Genomic DNA, 20,156 nt, shown 5'->3' with positions numbered 1-20,156 from the left:
TGCAATTTTTCAAAGTTGTCAAATAGTTCCTAATGTATTAAAAAGACAAAATAAACCATCAATAAGCATTAATACTTCTTTTTTATTGTGCATGCTAGACAGTGATAGCCTAGTGAAAGACTTTTCCTCTCAGATGACTTTTAATGTCTCTCATATACAGGCAGCGTCCCGCACTTGGTGAGTGTTTAGCTTCTCTTGCGGCAGCCATTCCAGTAGCATTCCTTGAACCTTCTCTCAACCATTACAACCCACTGTCTGTTTTCAACACAAAAAGTGCAAGAGAAAGAGCAAGTAAGTACTGTTTCTCAAAAAAAAAAAGCTGTTTACTCCTCTCCAACTAAGTAACAGACATTGTATAATGAAAATAATCCAAATGTATGCCTCAGTAGAGAACTTCTACTATTGCTGTTTCATTACTTGTCATTTTAGCCTTCTCTATTTTGTTGAAACTGTGTCAATATTTTTCCCTTTCTCCTAATATTTCTAGATATTTTTCTGAACATGATGTTTGAATACTTTTCCAAAGGTGCATACTGTAATATTTGAAGTTTAGTTAAAGAACATATATATGTTACAATATTTTTTGGCAAATATACAATTGCATATATGTAGCAAATTTCTATGTTTTTTGTTGTCTTACTAGTAATCTAAAGCAGTTTGGTCTAGGGAACTCCTGGCAGAATAAGACTTTGATTCCACGAAACTTTAATCAAACAGGGACCTTGACAGGTTGGAGAGATGAGCAGAGAAGAAATGTCTGAAGTTCAACAAAAGTAAATGCAGGGTCCTACACCTGGGGAATAATAACCCCATGCAGCAGTACCTGCTGGAAAGCAGCTTTGCAGAGAAGGGCTTGGGGGTCCTGGTGGGCAACAACCTGTCCAGGAGCTAGGAGTGTGTCCTTGTGGCCAAGAAGGCCAATGGTATCCTGGGGTGCATTAGGAAGAGGCACTGCCAGCAGGTCAAGGTAGGTGATCCTGCCCTTCTACTCAGCCCTGGTGAGGCCTCACCTGGAGTGCTGTGTCCATTTCTGGGCATCTCAGTATAAGAGAGACATGGAGCTCCTGGAGTGGATCCAGCAGAGGGCTACAAAGATGATTAAGGGACTGGAGAACCTCTCTTATGAAGAAAGGCTGAGGGAGCTGGACCTGTTCAGCATCAAGAAGAGACAACTGAGAGGGGACCTCATCAATGTATATGAGTCTCTTAAAGGAGGGTGACAAGGGGATGGAGCCAGGCTCTTCTCAGAGATGTCAAGCAATAGGATAAGAGGCAATGGGCAGAAAATGATGCACAGGAAGTTCCACCTCAATATGAGGAAGAACTTCTTTACTGTGCAGGTGACCACACACTGGAACAGATTACCCAGAGAGGTTGTGGAGTCTCCCTCACTGGGGATATTGAAGAACCAGCTCAGCTCAATCCTGTCCAATGTGCTCTAGGATGATCCTGCTTGAGCAGGGAGGTTGGGCCAAATCATAGAATCATAGAATATGCTGAGCTGAAAGTGACCCATCAAGATCATTGCATCTAACTTCCAGCCTTGCACCAGGCAACCCAAGAGTCACACCATGTGCCTGAGAGGATTGTCCAAACATTTCTTGAACTCAGACAGCAGGGCTGGTGCTGTGACCCTGGGGAGCCTGTTCCAGTGCCCAACCACTCTCTGGGTGAAAAACCTTTTCCTGATACCTAATCTAAACCTCCCCTGACTCAGCTTCATGCCATTTCCTTGAGTCCATGCCATTTTCTTGGTCATGAGAGTGAAAAGATCAGTACTTGTCCCTCCTCTTCCCCTCACAAGGAAGTTGTAGACTGCAATAAGGTCTCCCCTCGGTCTCCTCTTCTCCAGGCTGAAAAGACCAAGTGACCTCAACCACTCATATGGCTTCCCCTTCAGACCCTTCACCATCCTCATGGCCCTCCTTTGGATGCTCTCTAATAGGTTAATGTCTTTTTTATACTGTGGTGCCCAAAACTGCACACAATATTCAAGGTGAGGCTGCACCAGTGCAGAGCAGAGTGGGACAATCCCCTCCCAAAGGCGATGCTTTGCCTGATGCCCCCCAGGACACAGTTGGCCCTCCTGGCTGTCAGGGCACTGCTGACTCATATTCAACTTGCCATTGACCAGGACCCCAAGTCCCTTTCTGTAGCAGTGCCTCTCATTCCCTAGTCTATACACAACCTCAGTGTGGTCCCTTCTAGCCTTACCCCTTCTGTGATTCTGTTGAAAGGAGCATGAGTCCTTCTACATTGATTTTCTTCACTTGCTTCTCTCCCAATTTACTCTTGATGGACTCCTATCTTAAAGTATTTCAGTATTTTCCTGGTTGATCCACATAAGAGTCATTACCTGCCAAATCATTGTACCAAACAAACCAACAAACAAGAAACAAAAGGGTAGGTAGACCGATTACATATGCCTCATAAGTTTTTCCAGATAACAGCAGTTATGGAAAAGCTTCTGCTAATCCTTCCTCCCTGTCAGCTCTGCTTTATAGAAACAGCACTGGTGGAAGAAGAGTTTTGCTTAAGGGACTGGCATTAGATTATGATGGGTTGTTAATTGCTGAATAAGCATCCTTCAGTTTTTAATACAACCATCTGACAACTGGAATTCTTTCCTGGCATTTTTGTTGGGAGATAGATGTGCAGAGTTCATAAACTAGGTACGGTTAAATTTTAACCCCACCCATAATGTTAAGCTGGTTGTTTCCTTTTCCCTGAGGTGGATTTAATCTTTGGCAAATAAATGTAAAAGTTGTGAATGATTATGGAAATAATGGCCAGAATTGATTGAATATTAATATAATCTTTCTGTTCTGCACTTTTAGCTGGACTGCTCACCAGATAATTGCCCTTACTTGCAGTTTTAGGTATGCCTGATACAGTAGAAGAGATGTGTCCAGAGATCCCTCAGCTGGATGGACTTATAAAGGAAATTAATGATTTAGCAGAGTCTGGAGCAAGGTATACTGAAATGCCTCATGTCATTGAGGTTATCTTACCCATGCTATGCAACTATTTATCCTACTGGTGGGAAAGAGGGTCTGAGAGCGTTCCTCAAAGTGGTGGGCCTTGCTGTACAATGATAACGTCTGAGCATCTGAGCATCGTTCTTGGGAACATTCTAAAAATCATTAACAACAATCTGGGAATAGATGAAGCATCTTGGATGAAAAGAATTGCAGGTACTGTAAACATTTTTTGAAGAGTAATTTTACTAATAATATTTAATTTCATTTTATACTTTACCTTATTACCCAGTTATATAGTAGCAATAAATTGTAATAAAACCATCATGAAAGATAGATAAATGAAAGATAAGTAACAATTTATTTTTTTATTATTCATTTTATACATGCAGTGTAGCATCACTTTAAATAGAGAGCTTTCTATACACCATAACAGATTTTGAAAATCTTACCTCCTCTATGCACTGTATAAGAGCCTTAGAATTTATTTTGGAGTTGTCAGTTCCACGGATTTTCGAGACACCTAAGAAGTGAGTTTTACAGTAGAGGGTATAAGTTCTGTGAATTATGTTCATGAAATATCAGGACAAAATGCAAAGAAATTGTAAATGGTGAAATAATCTCAAGAGTAACCCAAGTTCAAAATTAGTTGGTTTATCTGAATAAATGTGTGATCTATTAAATGAGCTGAAAGTTTTCTCAAAATGTCCTACAGGATTTAGTATCTAGCTAGATAAAGAAATTTACTGTATCCAAATTTTATCATTCATATTAACCAGTGTAAAAATGTACTATGCAATAACATGGTTCATGAAAACTTATGTAGAGGTAATAATTTACTGCTAAATTTGAATGTCCAGTACTCATTGGTACTGGACTTCGGTATTATTTTAAATTCTGGAAGATCCTTAATAAAAATAAGAATTCCATTCAAATTTAGTAAGAAGTTTGCTGCTTAATTGTAGAGAACATCTGTTGCAGTTTTGACATTGGGTACGAAAAACCCGCGCACACAAAAATGCAAAAAAAAAAGAAGTATTTTGTGAGGACTTTGTGTCTCAACCTCTACTTTGCTTAGGTTCTTAGTTAGAGACATGTGACTTGCAAAGACCGTGATAGTTTAATTTACATAAGACTGAAATACTTATCCAAATCCACAGTGTTTTAGTCTTTCAATACATATAGTTTTTACAAAGGTACATTCATAGTTTTATTAGGAATTTTATGATGCAGAAATATATGAAGCCCTTTATTTATCATTTCTAGAACTTCAGAGTTCATATTAGTATGATGAAAAACACCAATAGTGCATTAATCATAGTATTATCCATATTTTCACATATAGTTTATGCTCAACCCATCATCAGCAAAGCCAGACCTGATCTGCTCAGATCTCACTTTATTCCAACACTGGATAAATTGAAGAAGAAAGCTATAAAGATAGCGATGGAAGAGGAGCAACTGAAAGCAGATAGTAAAACTGACACCCAAGAAGCTGAGCTACTCATTCTCGATGAATTTGCTGTACTTTGTAGAGACCTTTATGCTTTCTATCCAATGTTGATACGTTATGTAGACAACAACAGGTAAATAAAAATTAATAATTGAACTCAGATGTATTAGTTAATATACTGGAGTCTATGATTAGACATTCAGAACATCATTTAATGTTATGCTAAGAATCAGATCCTGAGTATTTTAAGATTCTTCACTTAAACAACGCTGTACCTTGAATTCACACCTTTTGCTCACGCGCATGGCTTATTTGGTTGTATTGTAACTAGACTAATACTACTGAGAACACATATCCTGACCAGACCTATACGTCCTATGACATTACTAATTGCTTTTCAAAAACTAAAAAAATGGCTAAAATCCTTACCTGTTAATTAAGGGACAAAAAAATATTTTGCCTCCATTGAATGATTCTCTTTGTAGATAATACCACATAGTTGTTATTCTTTTGCGGGGTTTTTTTTGTTTGTTTTGTTTTTTCATTTCTTTTTAAGATGAAAAAAAAAGTATTTGAACGACATTGTACCAGAATTTTTTTCTTTAACCATTTACTGAAGGATTATTCTGCACTTCCCCTGCATTTTCCATTTCCTTTGTCCCAGAACATGACCCCAAGATGCTCCTCAGAAGAGAGTCTGAAGTATTTATAGTATCTCAGCATCTGCAGTGTCTTATTCTATCCTTAACAACACTGTTCTTCTGTACACAGTCATTGTCCCCTTTTTTTTTTTGGTGTTAGTACATATTGAGCTTGTTAGAAGCATTACATTGCATGCATAATCCTTTGTGGACAAATTTACACTGAGAATTGTTTTCTTTTTCTAGATGAACTCAAGGCTTTACTATGTCAGATCTTGTTGGCAAGGAAACAGTTCAAATATTTTAAAAAACACAGATTTAACTTGGCTGTGGAGAAATCCAACTAGAAAGATAAAGTTAATGAGCATAAATTGTAACATAGTAACTATTTCCATGTCTGCTGTCAGGTGCCCACTTTATGTATGGTCATATCAATACAATTTTATTTAGAGACATTTAAGAGGGCTGCATATGTTAGTTCATTTGCACAAGTTTTCTGAGCATCCTTGTGCAGACACACTCAGACTGAAGTTGTATTAGTTCCTGGATAACAAAAATAAACCAATTGAAGAATCTTATAGCTCTATCCACTCATTCATTTCCCTGTAGTCTTCCTTCTCTTCTTGTTGCAGTGTTCTCTTTTGGATCAACACAGTTTTGATATCAAAGTTTTATTAGGAAGGAAAAAAATACAATAGCAAGGTCTGGATTTTAGTCTGGTTCACAGAACAGGCACAAAAACGTGTTGGCACCATGGGGAGGGGGAGCAGGCAGAAATAAATAGCCAAGATTAGGACTTTTGCTGGAGATTAAACTCCCATGAAAGATTGCCTCTCTAAGCATGGTCATGACAATCTAAAGAGATTTTCCTTGAATTCCAAGATTAACGATACAAATGTAACCTGATCTATTAAATAGAGATTATTATAATAAAATGTCTTATTTTAAATTTCTCTTATTTTTGTAATTAGAGCCAACTGGCTAAAGAAACCAGATGCAGATTCCGATGAACTCTTTCGAATGGTAGCTGAAGTTTTTATCCTGTGGTGTAAATCACATGTAAGATAAGATGTACATTTTTTCTTTCATTTAATCCTATCTTTATTTATAAAGGTGGTACATGCAGACGAACTAAATTTCTGGTGATTTATTTTTGTCTTTAGAATTTCAAAAGAGAAGAACAAAATTTCGTGATTCAGAATGAAATCAACAATTTGGCATTTTTAACAGGAGACACCAAGAGCAAGATGTCTAAAGTAAGTTAATAAAAATTTGTGGATCAGGTAAATTTTCACTATGTGTTTAGTATGTTGTAAGAAGGCTCTGAAAATCTACTCAGATTGCAGCTGCTGTACTAGTAGAAGAAAAGAAAAATAGTTTTGCTTCTTGATGACAGATGTGACAACTACTATGCAAAATATAGCCTATGTACCTTAGAGTTACTTATTAAATGTTTGCTAATATTCAAATACACAAGATTTAAATAAAAGTCTTGATTTGGGAAATTACATGTATAAGAGAATATGGCTTGTATTATAAAATACAGGTTGTTGATCTTTTAGAAAAAAAAAAGGTAGACTATTTTATAAAAGCAAGTGAAAAAACATTGGTTGCCTCATCATTTTCCTGTGAATGTCATATTGTTCTGTCAGCTTTGATGGATGACTGCTGTCTTTGCATATACCCCTTTATTTATACATATAGTGTGCCACATGTACGCTGGTTTTCTTATTTTTTATTAATGTCTTTTTTGCTAATTTTCAATATGACAAGAGGCTGATACAACGGCTTAAAGTACATTTGTTACCTGTTTAATAGACAAAATTCATGGTGTCAAGGTAAAACACGCTGAAGAAATTACCTTACTAAACTAAAGCTAGAAGAAGTCTAATTCCAAATTAGTGTAAGTAAGTGTAGCAAAGGAACCTTTTCTTTTATTCATATTTATAATGTGTTTGGAGTAATTTTGAAAGTCTACCAGAGAAGTAGTGTTTAAAGTTTTTTATTTCAATGTATTTTGGTTGCCTGTTACCAAGCTACTGTAAGTTCAACTTAAGACAATAGAGAGGCAGATAAAATGTGCCCTTATATTTCATAAGTTTCTTTAAAAAGGTTTGTTTGGGTTTTTTTTTATTATTAAGTTTTGAAACCAGGCCAAGCCAAATGCTGATATTGGAAATCTTACGTCCAAAACTAGCAGATTATCTGGTTGTCATTAGTTCATGACTGGCACTAAAAAAAAAGTCCAACTATATACAGAATTCCATATTCAGAGAAAAGAAAATTTTTAATGTGTTTTCCTGTTTTCAAGATGCAGTTTACAAAATTGTCTGATAGAATTCAAACGTTTGTATCATCCTCATTAGCAAGATAAGTAGTGGGCATAGTCAAGGCTATTTGAGGAGAAATTGCACAATAACCAAGTCTAACATGCAGCTCTGTACTTTTATCATATGGCAATCACTGCACATAGATTTAATATGTGTACTTCAGCATTTATATGTTAGAAATGGCCTGAGAAGTAGGCCAATTAGGTGGACTTTTTTTAAAAAAAAGATAGATTAGAATCAGGTGATTCATATATATTTAATCTAAATTGTTTCTCACTGTATTAATTCAGGATAATATGATGTAAACAGTGTTATATTTTTGTCAGTCTGGTACGGCAGGAATGAAAAACAAATCTTTACAAAATAAAGAATAGGTAGGCCTCATACTGCTCTGATTTTGGAAAAAATCATGGGAATTTAACATCAGGAATCTATATTACCCAAACTTGATTTTGAGATTATATTTTCAAATGCCTGAAGCATATATTTAAGTATAGAGATATACTGTGTATGAATACTTGTATGAATATATTTTTACATAACAGAGATGTAGATGCATATATAAATGTGTTTTTCTTCCTATGGGTATACAGTACAGAGAGATTGTGGGGTTTTTTATATGCATATAATTTTTTGCTAGCATACAATGTCAACTTATGGCATTCAAGGGCACTGTGCATGACCATTGCTAATAAAGGAAGAAATAAAATACTTTATTGTTCATGATTGAATATTTTATTAAATGGTACCATAACTGCAGGCATGATTGCAGAACAGCTGATAATTTAGATAGACATTTGTTTCATGATGACTTAAATACCAAGATGAAATGTATGAGTTGTATTTTAGAAGTGTTGTATTGGTTTTCTATCGGTGGTTTCTAAGCAAGAAATTGTTAATATTTCATAATATAAAATGTAAGTGCTCTAAAACCAGCACAGTCATTAAAGGATAGATTTACATCTGATTTTTTATTTAAGGCTGCATAGTTTAAAATAAACAAGAAATTCTCTAGGTAACTGAACTTCAGGATTTCTTACAAGGTTTGGTACTTATTTATATCCTCAGACAGTGATCAGTAGAGGACATTACATTAGGGAATATTATTTTTATAATTTCTTGCTTTAATATTAACATTCAGCTCAAAAAGCATTATGCTAACAGAATAATTAGCACTTTCCTCTCTATCACTAGTTTATCTTTATTCATATTATTTTCAGTGTAAACAATTGTATCCAGTATTTACCAAGCATGAGAATGTATAGAAAACTGTGAATATGAGCACTAGATCTTGACAGTTGGCCCAAGACAGAACAGTTTGAGGTCTCTTAAAGGAGTAAGGCCCCATGCTGATCTGAGACTGCTTTATATAACAGAGACAGACTCAGTATTTTTCCTAAGATACATGTACAGAAGGTTCTATATCTTTACCTGCCACATGAAGAAAAAAAAAAGCAGAGGATGAAGGAGTAGCATTACATCATTTATTGGCAGCTAAAAGCAGTGGTAACAAATGATTCATCATTACAATCAATAAATTGATTAAGTATCCATTGTATTTTGATTATAGCTTTTCAAATAAATGTATTAACAGCTGAGAAAGTCTTTTAATTTTTCTTTTCTAAAAATATGGCAGCAGAGTGCTCGGAGGGGAATGGTAAGTTAGAGAACTTCCAGTCTGAAAGAGACTGGTAACTTAGATTACATTGAAATAACAGATTTGTGATAAAAGTGTTGAAATGGAGAATTTAAACACATTCAACTCCACTAATCTGTTATTTTTGACCCCTTCATAGGTTTCTTGATAAAACAACATTTTGCTTAAGAGCCAATGATGTCCTGTTGAGTTTTTCAGTATAAAACGCTAAGCTTATACATTCACATGTACATAATAACTGTGTAATATATATGTGGGCAGTTTTTTTGTGTAAGTTTTAGAATCTAAATGAATGTATGGCTGGATATATACCCTCAGTTGCTAAACTCTTGCATATTCTGCTGAAGTTCTATTTGACTGGTCCTCATTATTTTTTTAATCTATTTTTAAGAACATTTGGATAGACCTATTATATTACTATTATAGAATTTGAAGGCATTCATAGCATTCAAGTTTGTATTATGAAACAACATTGTGGTTTGTGCCTATTTGTGATATGTAATACATATTATTTGGAGATTTACAATAGTTAGAGGATTTCATGTTAGTATTTTCTGCAAGAATTTTAGATCTCTGAGACTATTTCAATTGCAAAGAATGTATTTCCTTCGGATATACTGAGGTAAAGCATGAGTGGATTACTTTTATAGTCATCTCTAATAAATGAAGTATAATTAACATCTTGTCTTTACTTACCTTCAGTATATATCTGCTGAGCCATGTCTAGGAGCATCTACATATTTCACATAATTGAAATTTTAAATTAAAATTTGCTATTTGTCTGAGTAAGGTGTTCAAGATTCTAAGAATCTAAGATTCTAACACTTAATTTGATGATTAGTCTTTTGTTTTTCTTGACTTGAAGCCTTTTTTTACTATGTGGTATTAGTACAGTAGGCTGAAAAAGATTTTAAAAATACCTAGACTTCAACATTTTAAAGCTTACCTAAGTATCACAAGAAAAGGAAGTTACTATTAAGGTAATGACAGAAGTAGGGGCTTGTGTGTGTTTATAGATTTTTCTGCCTGTTTAAACCCAACAGTTTTCTATAGTATTTTCCTATGCCTGGTAAAGGATTCTTTTGAGTAACAGTTTATTTTATTTTAGAGTAACTAAATGGTTTTGATGTTAAGATTGCCTGACCAATGATAATATAGTGTTGACTATGGAATATATATTTATTTAAGTGTATTTATGGTATTAATATAATAAACATGGGAAAAACCCCTCTGTATGTATGAGAGTTACAGCTGAGTTGATAATGTTCTTAAAATGGGTACTGCTAAAAGAAACAAGCTAAAGCTTCTCAGATTGTCTTCAAAATGATAATAAGATATGTGATGGGAAAATACATCTATAAATGAAGTGCTACACCTTCCCAGTGATAATTTGATTTCTAAACATAATTTTTCTCAAACATATTTTGGGGGGGGAAGAGGGGAGAAAGAGCTATTTTGGTGAAAATGTGAATATTTTTCATTATTGAACTATCCAGAGTCCAGACACCTTTCTTCTTTTAATAAAATTGGGAAAAGATGCAGTAATTAGTATATTGATAGGCTGGCTTACTAGATGTACTTCCTTATGTGCTCAAGCAACAATTGGTAGTGTGTGTTAGAATAGCGACAGAAATTCAGAAGTTCAATCATTTAATAAGGATTAAGCTGATTTCACTAAGAGTCTCATTTGGTTATGCATTTGTTTTAGCTACAAACTTACTATATTTTTACTGTCCTAATAAAGCTGAGTAAGTTTATTACTAACTTGTAAAATTATCATCTTTTCGTCTCTTTTACTTATGTTTTTTTCCCCTTTATTTTTCTTTCACACAGGCCATGCAAGTAAAGGTACAGGTCAAAGTGCATGATGTGTCTTTGTTTTAGATTTAGAGATGATCAGGCTCCAAGCACTCTTTCCATTGATCATAGCAGTGGCGTCACAAAGTGAAGGTCCAGGTTCCACCTACTATAAATTTTGTCCAGGTTGAAGTGGCAGTTTTGATCAGAGCAGCTGAAATTCCCTTTGACACTCCTTACGTGCTGCTTAATGTGAAAATGTAGTCAAGTTACCTTTTGTAACTATTTTAGATGTACATTCCGCCTCTGCTGTCTTTCTGCATTCTGTTTTTTTGCTAATATATTGAAGTAGACATTGTAAAAGCAATGTTTAAGTAGAGTCATCAGAAAGATGCATTTGGCTTATGATATTCAAGAAGAATATATGGTAGACATGTGCTATAACCTGTACCTTGTCTGAAGATGAACAGAAGTTGTATTAAAACCAGTAAGTTTAAATAAGATATACAGTTCAAATCCTCCCTTTTTCCAAAAGTAAAATGATCTTTACTAAAGCTGTGAGCAGTGACAAAGCTTTTGAATAATCCTTGTTTCTTTAATGTACTTAATGTATTTGAAGCCTTCTTCTCCTCCAGTGAACCATAGGTCACCTTCCCTTGCATCATTCCTATTTTTTTTAATATGAATTTCTAATTAAGTACTAAGATGAGTACTTTTTGACCTATGGTGTGTTCTTCATTGGTGAAGCAGAATGAACAGCAAAATGGAGCATAAACCCTTTCATCTTTCCCTTCACCCGCTGTGCTGAGAAGCACACACGGTGCTGTGAAGAGCTTTTAATCAATTAAATTGGAGGCATAAGTTAAAAAACGAGAAGTTCCGTTAAACTAACAACCTGATTTCATGATTTGTTGTTGTCAAACTTCTCCAGGTATATAGAGTACAATTTAATGAATGCTCCCATGATAATTTCAGAGACTTGAAGGGTTAAAGAGGGATGGAAATACTAAAAATATTAATTCCATAATCTTAACCAGTTTTAGCTGATTTTATTAGTGTAAATAAATTATTTCTTCTTTTTCATTGCATATTTAGTTATTATTAATCTACTAAAGAATCTGTAATTCTTTTTCTGTATATTTTTAAAAGAAATATCCATTTGTGTGTTGAAATCCTCAGGCAAGTAATATCATTATGTGCTGTTAGGCAACCAAATTGTATCATTCTTTCTGTTCAAGTCCTTTTAGCACAGTTAATTATTAGGCAAAATACATCCAACTTAATGCTCTTTACATATGTAATGAAAGTATTGTGTTTACTCTTATATGTGCATATCAGAACTGAGATACAATTTCATTGTCATTTAGGTTTCTGTTTGTGACTCTACTTATACATTTATCAACTGATGTGAATTCACAGACAGCAGAATTTATGGCAAAGGCAGAATGACTCTTCTTTTTGTGCTTTAAAAATGTTCAAGTTTTAAGGTTCCCCTATCTCGTTCATACGTTGTTATTAATCTCATATAGACATACAGCAAATTGGATGTGTGAAAGGCCTCAGGCATAAAAGATGCAGAAACCAGTATCTCTCCTTCTTTTCTTTTTTTTTTAATTATCTATTGCAGATTTTGTTATTCCTTATTTAAGATGCATAGTGACGCCACTGGAATACAGCGATACATTGTGGGATTTGTTTGTCTGCTGTCAATGTAGAGTACAAATAATGTCATTGTTATAACCATTGCATCACTGCTATTTCTAAGGCACTTTGAAAAGCAAAGCTTTGAGGCAAAGTACTCTCTTGCAATTGTTAGTTCCTTAAGAAAGGAAGCCACATCCATTGCGTGTTCCCTCAGACCTGCAAAATGCTTAACACCAGCTATGTACGTAGAGATTCACCACCTAGAAGAGAGAATTTGCCAAAATTTATCACTGAGTAGAATATGTATGGCTGCCTTTTTTTCTTCCAGTGATACTGTGATAATAGTGAGGCAGTAATTGGGATAAGGAATTGCAATGGATTCTGCTGGATCCTTATGTGGAACTACACAATATATTATAAGAACAGTTATCACTAAAACTTAACTGAGAGAAGGAAAAGGATGTGGAGGATTAAATGCAAGCATCTGCTATTTTGTAGTGTTGTATAAGCCTGGAGGCCTAGTCCTGAAATCTTATCTCAGCCAAAACTCCCCTTGAGCGTAGTAGGAGTTTAATCTAGGTACAGAATTCAGAACTGGGCTATTTTATGTTGTTGCTGTTTACTGCGTTTATTAAATATATGGGTCTGTTTGAAAGATTTTGGTTCTCTGTCTCATAAATGAAAAGTCAAGTGTGAAATACTGTTGTACAGTGTCTGTTGTATGAAGATAGGGCAGATGTTATTTGTTATTCTGTTTACTGTTTACCTCTGTCTCTTTTGTTTTCCTTTGCCTATTACTGATGATCTCCAAAGTTGCAAAAGTTTTAATTTTTCATCCCAAATCTACTAATATTAGCCAAAGCCAAAGGGCAGTGCTTTTCCCAGAGGCACTAATTCATTGGCATTCTACTGCATTGAATCAAAGCTTTTTAAATACTAGTATTTTTCAGATGAGACAAATCAGGCAATATTCATTCATTCAGACCCTGGATAGCTATCTTTATATATAGATTTCCTAAAAAAAATGTAAACATCCTGAATTTGTCTCTAACATTAGAGAGCTAATAGTGTCCTCTGAGACTGACTCATCTTTTAATTTTAGGGTTGTTTCTGATCTGAGAGGTAAGATCCAGAAAATATAGTTAGAGTCATATTATGAATGCACACAAAAGTGTTTTACTCCTATTAAAACATTACTGTTACTGCATTTTCTGCATTGGCGCACACCAAAATTATTCCTTCATGTTTCCTGCTCAAGACTATACACCCTTCCTCTGATGTAGCATTTTTAATTAGTTGTACTACATCAGGAACATAGTTTTTCTGGACCATTGGGAAAGAACATGTTGGAGAAGTGTGTGATTAGAGAATTACAGTAATTTACTTTTCTTTTTTTTTTTTTTTTAAATGATAGTCTGGAGGACAAGATCAAGAGAGGAAGAAATCAAAACGTAGAGGGGATTTGTACTCCATACAAACATCTTTGATTGTGGCTGCACTTAAAAAGATGCTTCCTATTGGTTTGAATATGTGTACTCCTGGAGATCAAGAGCTCATCTCTTTGGCTAAGACTAGATACAGCCATGTAAGTGTGTACTTTGCAATAGTTTTTAATGCAAAATAAGCAGAACTTTCTAAACTGTATTTTGAAGCATAGCTATCTAAGCAGTCAATATTATTAAATATATCTATGTACTGTAAGCAGTTATAGCTTCTAATTATTCGTATACAATGTGCAGTTTTATATATGCCTATTCATTTGGACCGAATAGTGAAATACCATTAGTTAGCTTTAATTCCCTTCAAAGTTTAATCCTTTTTTTGTGGTTAAGGAAAGCCTTTGACCCTTCTGATATCTTACATACTTTGAATACAAAAGAGGTTACTTTTCAATATTAAAATAAAAGCTGTTCTATGTTGTAAAATTTCTTATAAAATAAATCATAATCTGAACTGAAAAATGCTTCTACCTTTCTACAGAGGGACACAGATGATGAAGTCAAAGAACATTTACGTAACAACTTACATTTGCAGGAAAAGGTAATATAAAAAACCTCTGTCTTAAGGTTCTGATGTGCACTTTTAAAACACAGAAGGCACAATTGTTTTGATAATTGGGATACATTAAAAAATATAATCTGAAAAGCTAATAGAAAAATTGCCATTTTAACATTATTCTTCATGATTTTTTTATTATAATAAATGGCTTATTTGTAGTTTTGGCTGGTATAATCAAGTTTTGGGAAGTTGTATAGAATGGCACAAGTGTGAAGAATTGAGATGTTGGCAGTCTTAAAGCTATAATTGCTTAGAATCATCTTGACCCAAGAAGAAAAGAAAATTGGAACTGTAATATTTCAGCTTCTCTTCTTGAATTTAACTTTCACTAATAATTAAATAGCATTTCTAAGAATATATACATTTTAAAGTGACTATGATAAAACAAGAAAAGCTTGTGTCGTCTTAGCACTTCTGAGTTTTACAAGCACCCTTATATTCCTACAATTTATATGCCGAATACACTGTCAAAGGTAATACCAATATAGAGTCCTCATCATTCAGTAAACTATAAATAATTTAGATCATTGCCTACAATCTTTGAACACAACAGGAGTCACTCATTTATCTGTTATGGAAGATGACTGTCTGGTTGATAAAATTTGTGCTTACATAAATTTGGAATGGACACAATAAGTAATTTAATGTGTTTTGTCATTTTTTCTGTCTTCTAAGTAAAAACCCAAAACCTTTGGCTGTTACAGTTAAGTGTCTGTAACCTACTTAAATTCTGGCTGTCTATTCTAGACTCCAAAAAACAGCTTTACACTATTGGTACAGAGGTCCTGCAAGGAGTTAATTCCAGTACTAAATGAGCTTTCTTATTTTTAATGCAGTTAAGTGGGATACAAAAGTCCCAGAGCGCTTTATTTGGTTTTGTGAAATAAAAATACAGAACCTTGCTCAAGAATTGAGTTCAATTGCCCAGCAGTATACAGAACCCAATGCCATTTTTTTGAGCAGCTGGAATATGTTAGTTTGGTCTGAAAGGGGACAGAAAGTGGGAGTATCTATAACATTTTTTATTATACCATGAGAGCAGTAGTGGTGTTGGTCAAATTCAGCGCCTTCATTCAGCAGCTTACATATGAAATATGTTGGGTTTTAGTCTGATGATCCAGCTGTGAAATGGCAGCTAAATCTGTACAAAGACATTTTGAAGAGTGATGGACCTACCGACCCTGAGAGAAATGTTGAACGTGTGCAGAGGATATCAGCTGCTCTGTATCATCTGGAACAGGTAAAAACATAAATGTCTATACTGTGTTTGTTTGAAAATAACCTGAGATTTTTCCTTGCAGAGATTATTTCAGCTTCAGTGAGTGTTGTCATTAAAGTGTCCACATAAAAATTGGGGTTTTGCACATGCTTGCATGCAAGTACACATGCACATACAGATGTGTATATACACAAAAATTTAAATGTAATCTGTTTAAGTGCCTCTATCTAGCTTCAGGGAAAACTCAGGATGTATTTGCCTCTGCAAAACTTTGTGAACAGTTGCAAGAAGTATAGTATACAAATCATCTCTGTGCAGAAAACCCTGTAATTTTAGGAAGAGATGTTTGCTTGTCTAGTTATTTTTAATATACTGAGTTCAGCCTGTCTCCTATTTCTGCACCTGAGCATGCCATAGCAACTTTTGAATCGGTTGCCTGTTCACTCAAATGATACAATTTAAATACATAAAGGCAACTGTACTCTTCCTACATAAAGTTAATCCATTTCAATTATAAGTGATATAGCACAGAAATTCATTCACATGAACAGTTGAATACACATTGTTAGAAACAGACAGAATAACCATTTTGGAAATTTACCAAGGAGTGGCACACATGAGGTATTGTAACATCTTGAGCTTGCCTGAATAAACTGACAGGTACTACATAGAAGGTCCCTAGTATTTTACTTACTAATTAAAAAAATAAATAAAGCCCAAAAGCAACTTTTTTTTTCAGATTATGCAGAGCATTTGTAACATTTTCTACTTTGCTAACTAGCTAACCATTAGCTAAAAAGAAAATTTTGAATGAAAGTTGAAGTGTTTCCATTGTATGTACTAGAAGATATTTTCCCGTAGGTTGAACAACCACTGAGATCAAAAAAGGCTGTTTGGCACAAACTCCTGTCAAAACAACGCAAAAGGGCTGTTGTTGCATGTTTCAGAATGGCACCATTATACAACCTGCCAAGGTAAATGGCTTAAAGGTTTATTTTTTCATAACTTTTTTGTTTACTTAGTTCTCACTATTCATGTGTTTACCTAGTTTGTTGATTGTTAGGTCTATGTAATTTTAAGAGTTGGTTAGTTATCAGCTAATTACTCATAGTAGCAAAATACTCACCTCATGACAAATAACCAGAGGGGGAAAAGACCATAAGAATTATGCTGCTGCAAAACAAAAATGCTTCATTATTGTCAGCCGTATAGTTCCTCAAGTTATGTGTGAAAATTATTAAGATGTTGCTGTTTCTGTCCATTTTTTGCCTCTGACTGGTTGCTCTTTTTATTCTCCTGTGTTTGTATTCTTTTTTCTTTTTTTTTAATTGTTTGTAGCTCTTCCTCTCCTGTTGCATGAACACTTCATGCTCTGTAGCTTGTCTAGAGCAATCTTAATCTGAATGGTATATGAATTAAAATAACTATTGGGGCAGAGCAGTGCAGAATGATATTTTGGGCTTGTGTGTTGCTCCATTTCTTATTCCAGTTGAATGTAGACACCACAAAGTCCAAGACAAAGTGCATCCTGTGCCTGGATCCATCTACTGCTTTAAGCAGAATATTAAAATCACGAGGCACTGGGGAAATTTCCTTTATCCCATTCTTTCTCAAAAAATCTGCTCTATTCAGACACAGGTTAAGCACAACTTTAATTAGGTTTGCCTCTTACTTTCTGCACTTTTTCACCTTTCATGTCTAATATTTTTATTCAAAGATTGTTGGCAAAGTATTTAACTGTAGAGTTGCACTGCATTTTTAAATGCCTTTGTTAAAGTCAATTTACATGCTTGATGTAAAGGTCTATAGATAACATCTTTAGCTAAGGGTCTGTAGCTGTACCATTAACATACTGGAGGAAGATTATGTTTACAGAAGATAAATAAAAAGCCAGTTATACCTTAAAAAGCACACATAATTCCTTTACAAAAACGAGTAATTCTAGACTATAGTAAATTCTCCAAGTTATCAAGCTACCACCAGTCAGTCTTTAAAGAACCAGAAAAATGAAAAGGTTTAAGTATAACACAACAAATGGGCTCGTATCAATCCTTTCATCTTCAAGAACGGTGCTTGTAAAAATAAGAGGAAGTGGTATAAAGAGCTCCCATTTCAGTTCAACCTTTTTGTGAGCATGTTTCTTTACACTCATATTATGGATTTATAAATTCTTAAAATGCTTAGAATATATATATGAGCACTAAAATGATAAAATGGCTCATCCTATTTTTGCCTTAAAAAAAATCCCCCTTTTATGTATTATTTTTGAGGTTTATGGAACACTTGCCAAGGGGCAAAGTGGGTTATAAATATTTTTAATTTTCCATAAAATATGGAGTAATACTCAAAATAGAAACATTAACATTTACTGTAATTTTCATTAAAAATTTCTCTGTGTTAAAAACTTTTCTTAAACTTTTTCTTCTCAAACTTTGAGGTAGATTTTGTGGTGCAGTTTACTCCTAATTTGAATATGAATGTGAGGAAAATCTGTCCAGCTATTTCATTTTTGTCAGTTAATTATGCTGTCTGCACTTCAAAACAGGCAAGATTGAAAAAAATGTTTTTAGAATCTTTAAGTCATAGAATGGTTTGGATTGGAATCAACCTTTAAAGAGCATCTAGTCCAACCCTGCTGCAATGAGCAAGGCCTTCTAGCTATATTGCTCGACTGATAGGTGAAGAACAAAGTTGTAAATTAGTTCACAGACACTTATTTTTTTCTAGATAAGTCATAGGATTCTGATGGGAAAATAAGGCTGTCACACTATTACACACCTACAATGATCTCCATTATCTAAATTGATGGTGTTGTTAAGACATGTCTGAACCCTAGGGAGATTACTTCAAGTGAGGCATGATTAATTCTAGAAGCTATTTAAATCTCTTTGAACCAGAGTTTAAAATTGTCTATTTCCTTATTTTATTTGCAGCATTGTATTGGCACTGTTAGTTCTAACTTTGATGCTAGAATCAATTAAAGGGCAGTAAGCACATATGACAGTGGTACCCTTTCATTTATGCTAGAAAAGATTAATATCTTCAGTAAATAATACGCTTGCTCGTTTGAAAGTTCTCTAGATATTTAGGTGGCTTTCAATGAAATTTAATTTTAATCTCACGATTGAATATAATTTTTTGCAAAATATACTCTTATATGTTTTAGGTTTTAGGAGTTCCAGTAAGATATTTCAGAAAAGGAAATGTTTATTGACGTGCAAGTGTTTGTTAAATCACAGAAAAATTACTCTAACTTCTACCATAAATATTCCAAGAACTCCCTTTTATGAAAAGTGCCTGTAGATACAAAAGAAATAATTGTATTTTAAACCATTTCTATTTTCAAAGAATTAAACATCAGTTAAGTTAGGAAATACTAATTCTTCATGTTCTGTGTTTAATGAATGTATGTTGGTTTGAAAAAGTGTCTTATGTGATAAATGTTTTCTCTGAGACGTGTCTATTTTTGTTTGATATTTTATGGAAATTAATTTGAAAAAAGTGTCTTATTGTCTGTCACCTGTATATGCACGTAGATACAGTGAAGTTGTACATGGCAAATTTTCATACACAGTTTACGATACACTTTCTGACTACTTTACTGATTTTAACTTGTGCCTTTCTTCAATGAAAACCTATATGCTTTTCTTCAGACACAAAATTAGCAATTTCTTCCTGAGCACCTTTCAACGTGTTTGGCTGGAAAAAGTACATGAAAAAACTCAGTATGACAGGCTTATACTCAAGTTAACGGTAATGTAACTTGTGGAGAGCCTCTTGCTTATGCGCACACTTCTTCCTTCCCAGCCATGATTTGATATTATCATAAAAACATGAATTTGTACAATTTACAGAGGGGATTCTGATTGGTCAGTTTTTGAAATTTGATAATAAAATCACACCAGTGTCAGCAAGTGAGCCTAAAAAGTTGACTTGATAGCTATTCCATTATAAAATAATGATTCATGTGCACAGTGTATTTGAACAGTATTAAACGGTGTACATGCAGCCTGTTTTTACAGCTTTTTTTGGTGGCACAGCATAAAGGTAAATGAAAAGGCTGCATGGAATAGCCTTTCTAACCTCATGTAGTGTAGCCCAAAACAAAATTTTTCCCAAATGTAATGTACAGATGTAATGATTTGGCCATTATTACGTGTAGCATTATTGCCATGAGCTGTATTTTCTTTGGAAAGTTACATTAATGAATACTGTATAGTAGTAATTAATATGGCTAAGAGTTTGCTAAAATTGGTAATTTTCTATGGCAGGTTTTGTGTCTTTCTAATGCAGCTTCTTTGAGGACATACTAATACTGCCCTGATTTGGAACTGAAAGACTAGAAACTGAGGTTAGGCTTCCCTGTGAAAGGCGGCAAT

At 34.2% G+C, this 20,156-nt stretch overlaps 1 protein-coding gene across 1 annotated transcript in view; it reads left to right on the top strand.

Annotated features, from left to right (window-relative positions):
- RYR3 (ryanodine receptor 3) overlaps nucleotides 1-20,156 on the top strand; it is a 222,469-nt gene that overhangs the window by 166,462 nt on the left and 35,851 nt on the right. Inside the window, exons 64-73 of the mRNA XM_027674225.1 lie at nucleotides 161-291; nucleotides 2,874-3,194; nucleotides 4,324-4,564; nucleotides 6,044-6,131; nucleotides 6,236-6,328; nucleotides 10,893-10,907; nucleotides 13,915-14,085; nucleotides 14,481-14,540; nucleotides 15,667-15,798; nucleotides 16,639-16,751. Coding sequence (XP_027530026.1) covers nucleotides 161-291; nucleotides 2,874-3,194; nucleotides 4,324-4,564; nucleotides 6,044-6,131; nucleotides 6,236-6,328; nucleotides 10,893-10,907; nucleotides 13,915-14,085; nucleotides 14,481-14,540; nucleotides 15,667-15,798; nucleotides 16,639-16,751 — 1,365 coding nt within the window. The remainder of the gene's footprint in view (nucleotides 1-160; nucleotides 292-2,873; nucleotides 3,195-4,323; nucleotides 4,565-6,043; nucleotides 6,132-6,235; nucleotides 6,329-10,892; nucleotides 10,908-13,914; nucleotides 14,086-14,480; nucleotides 14,541-15,666; nucleotides 15,799-16,638; nucleotides 16,752-20,156) is intronic.

Source organism: Neopelma chrysocephalum, unplaced genomic scaffold, assembly GCF_003984885.1.
Source record: "Neopelma chrysocephalum unplaced genomic scaffold, ASM398488v2 Primary Assembly neopelma1_24, whole genome shotgun sequence".
In the NCBI taxonomy this organism is placed as follows: domain Eukaryota; kingdom Metazoa; phylum Chordata; class Aves; order Passeriformes; family Pipridae; genus Neopelma; species Neopelma chrysocephalum.
Note: the sequence above shows the minus strand (reverse complement) of the source record. Positions and strands in the feature narration are given on the sequence as shown.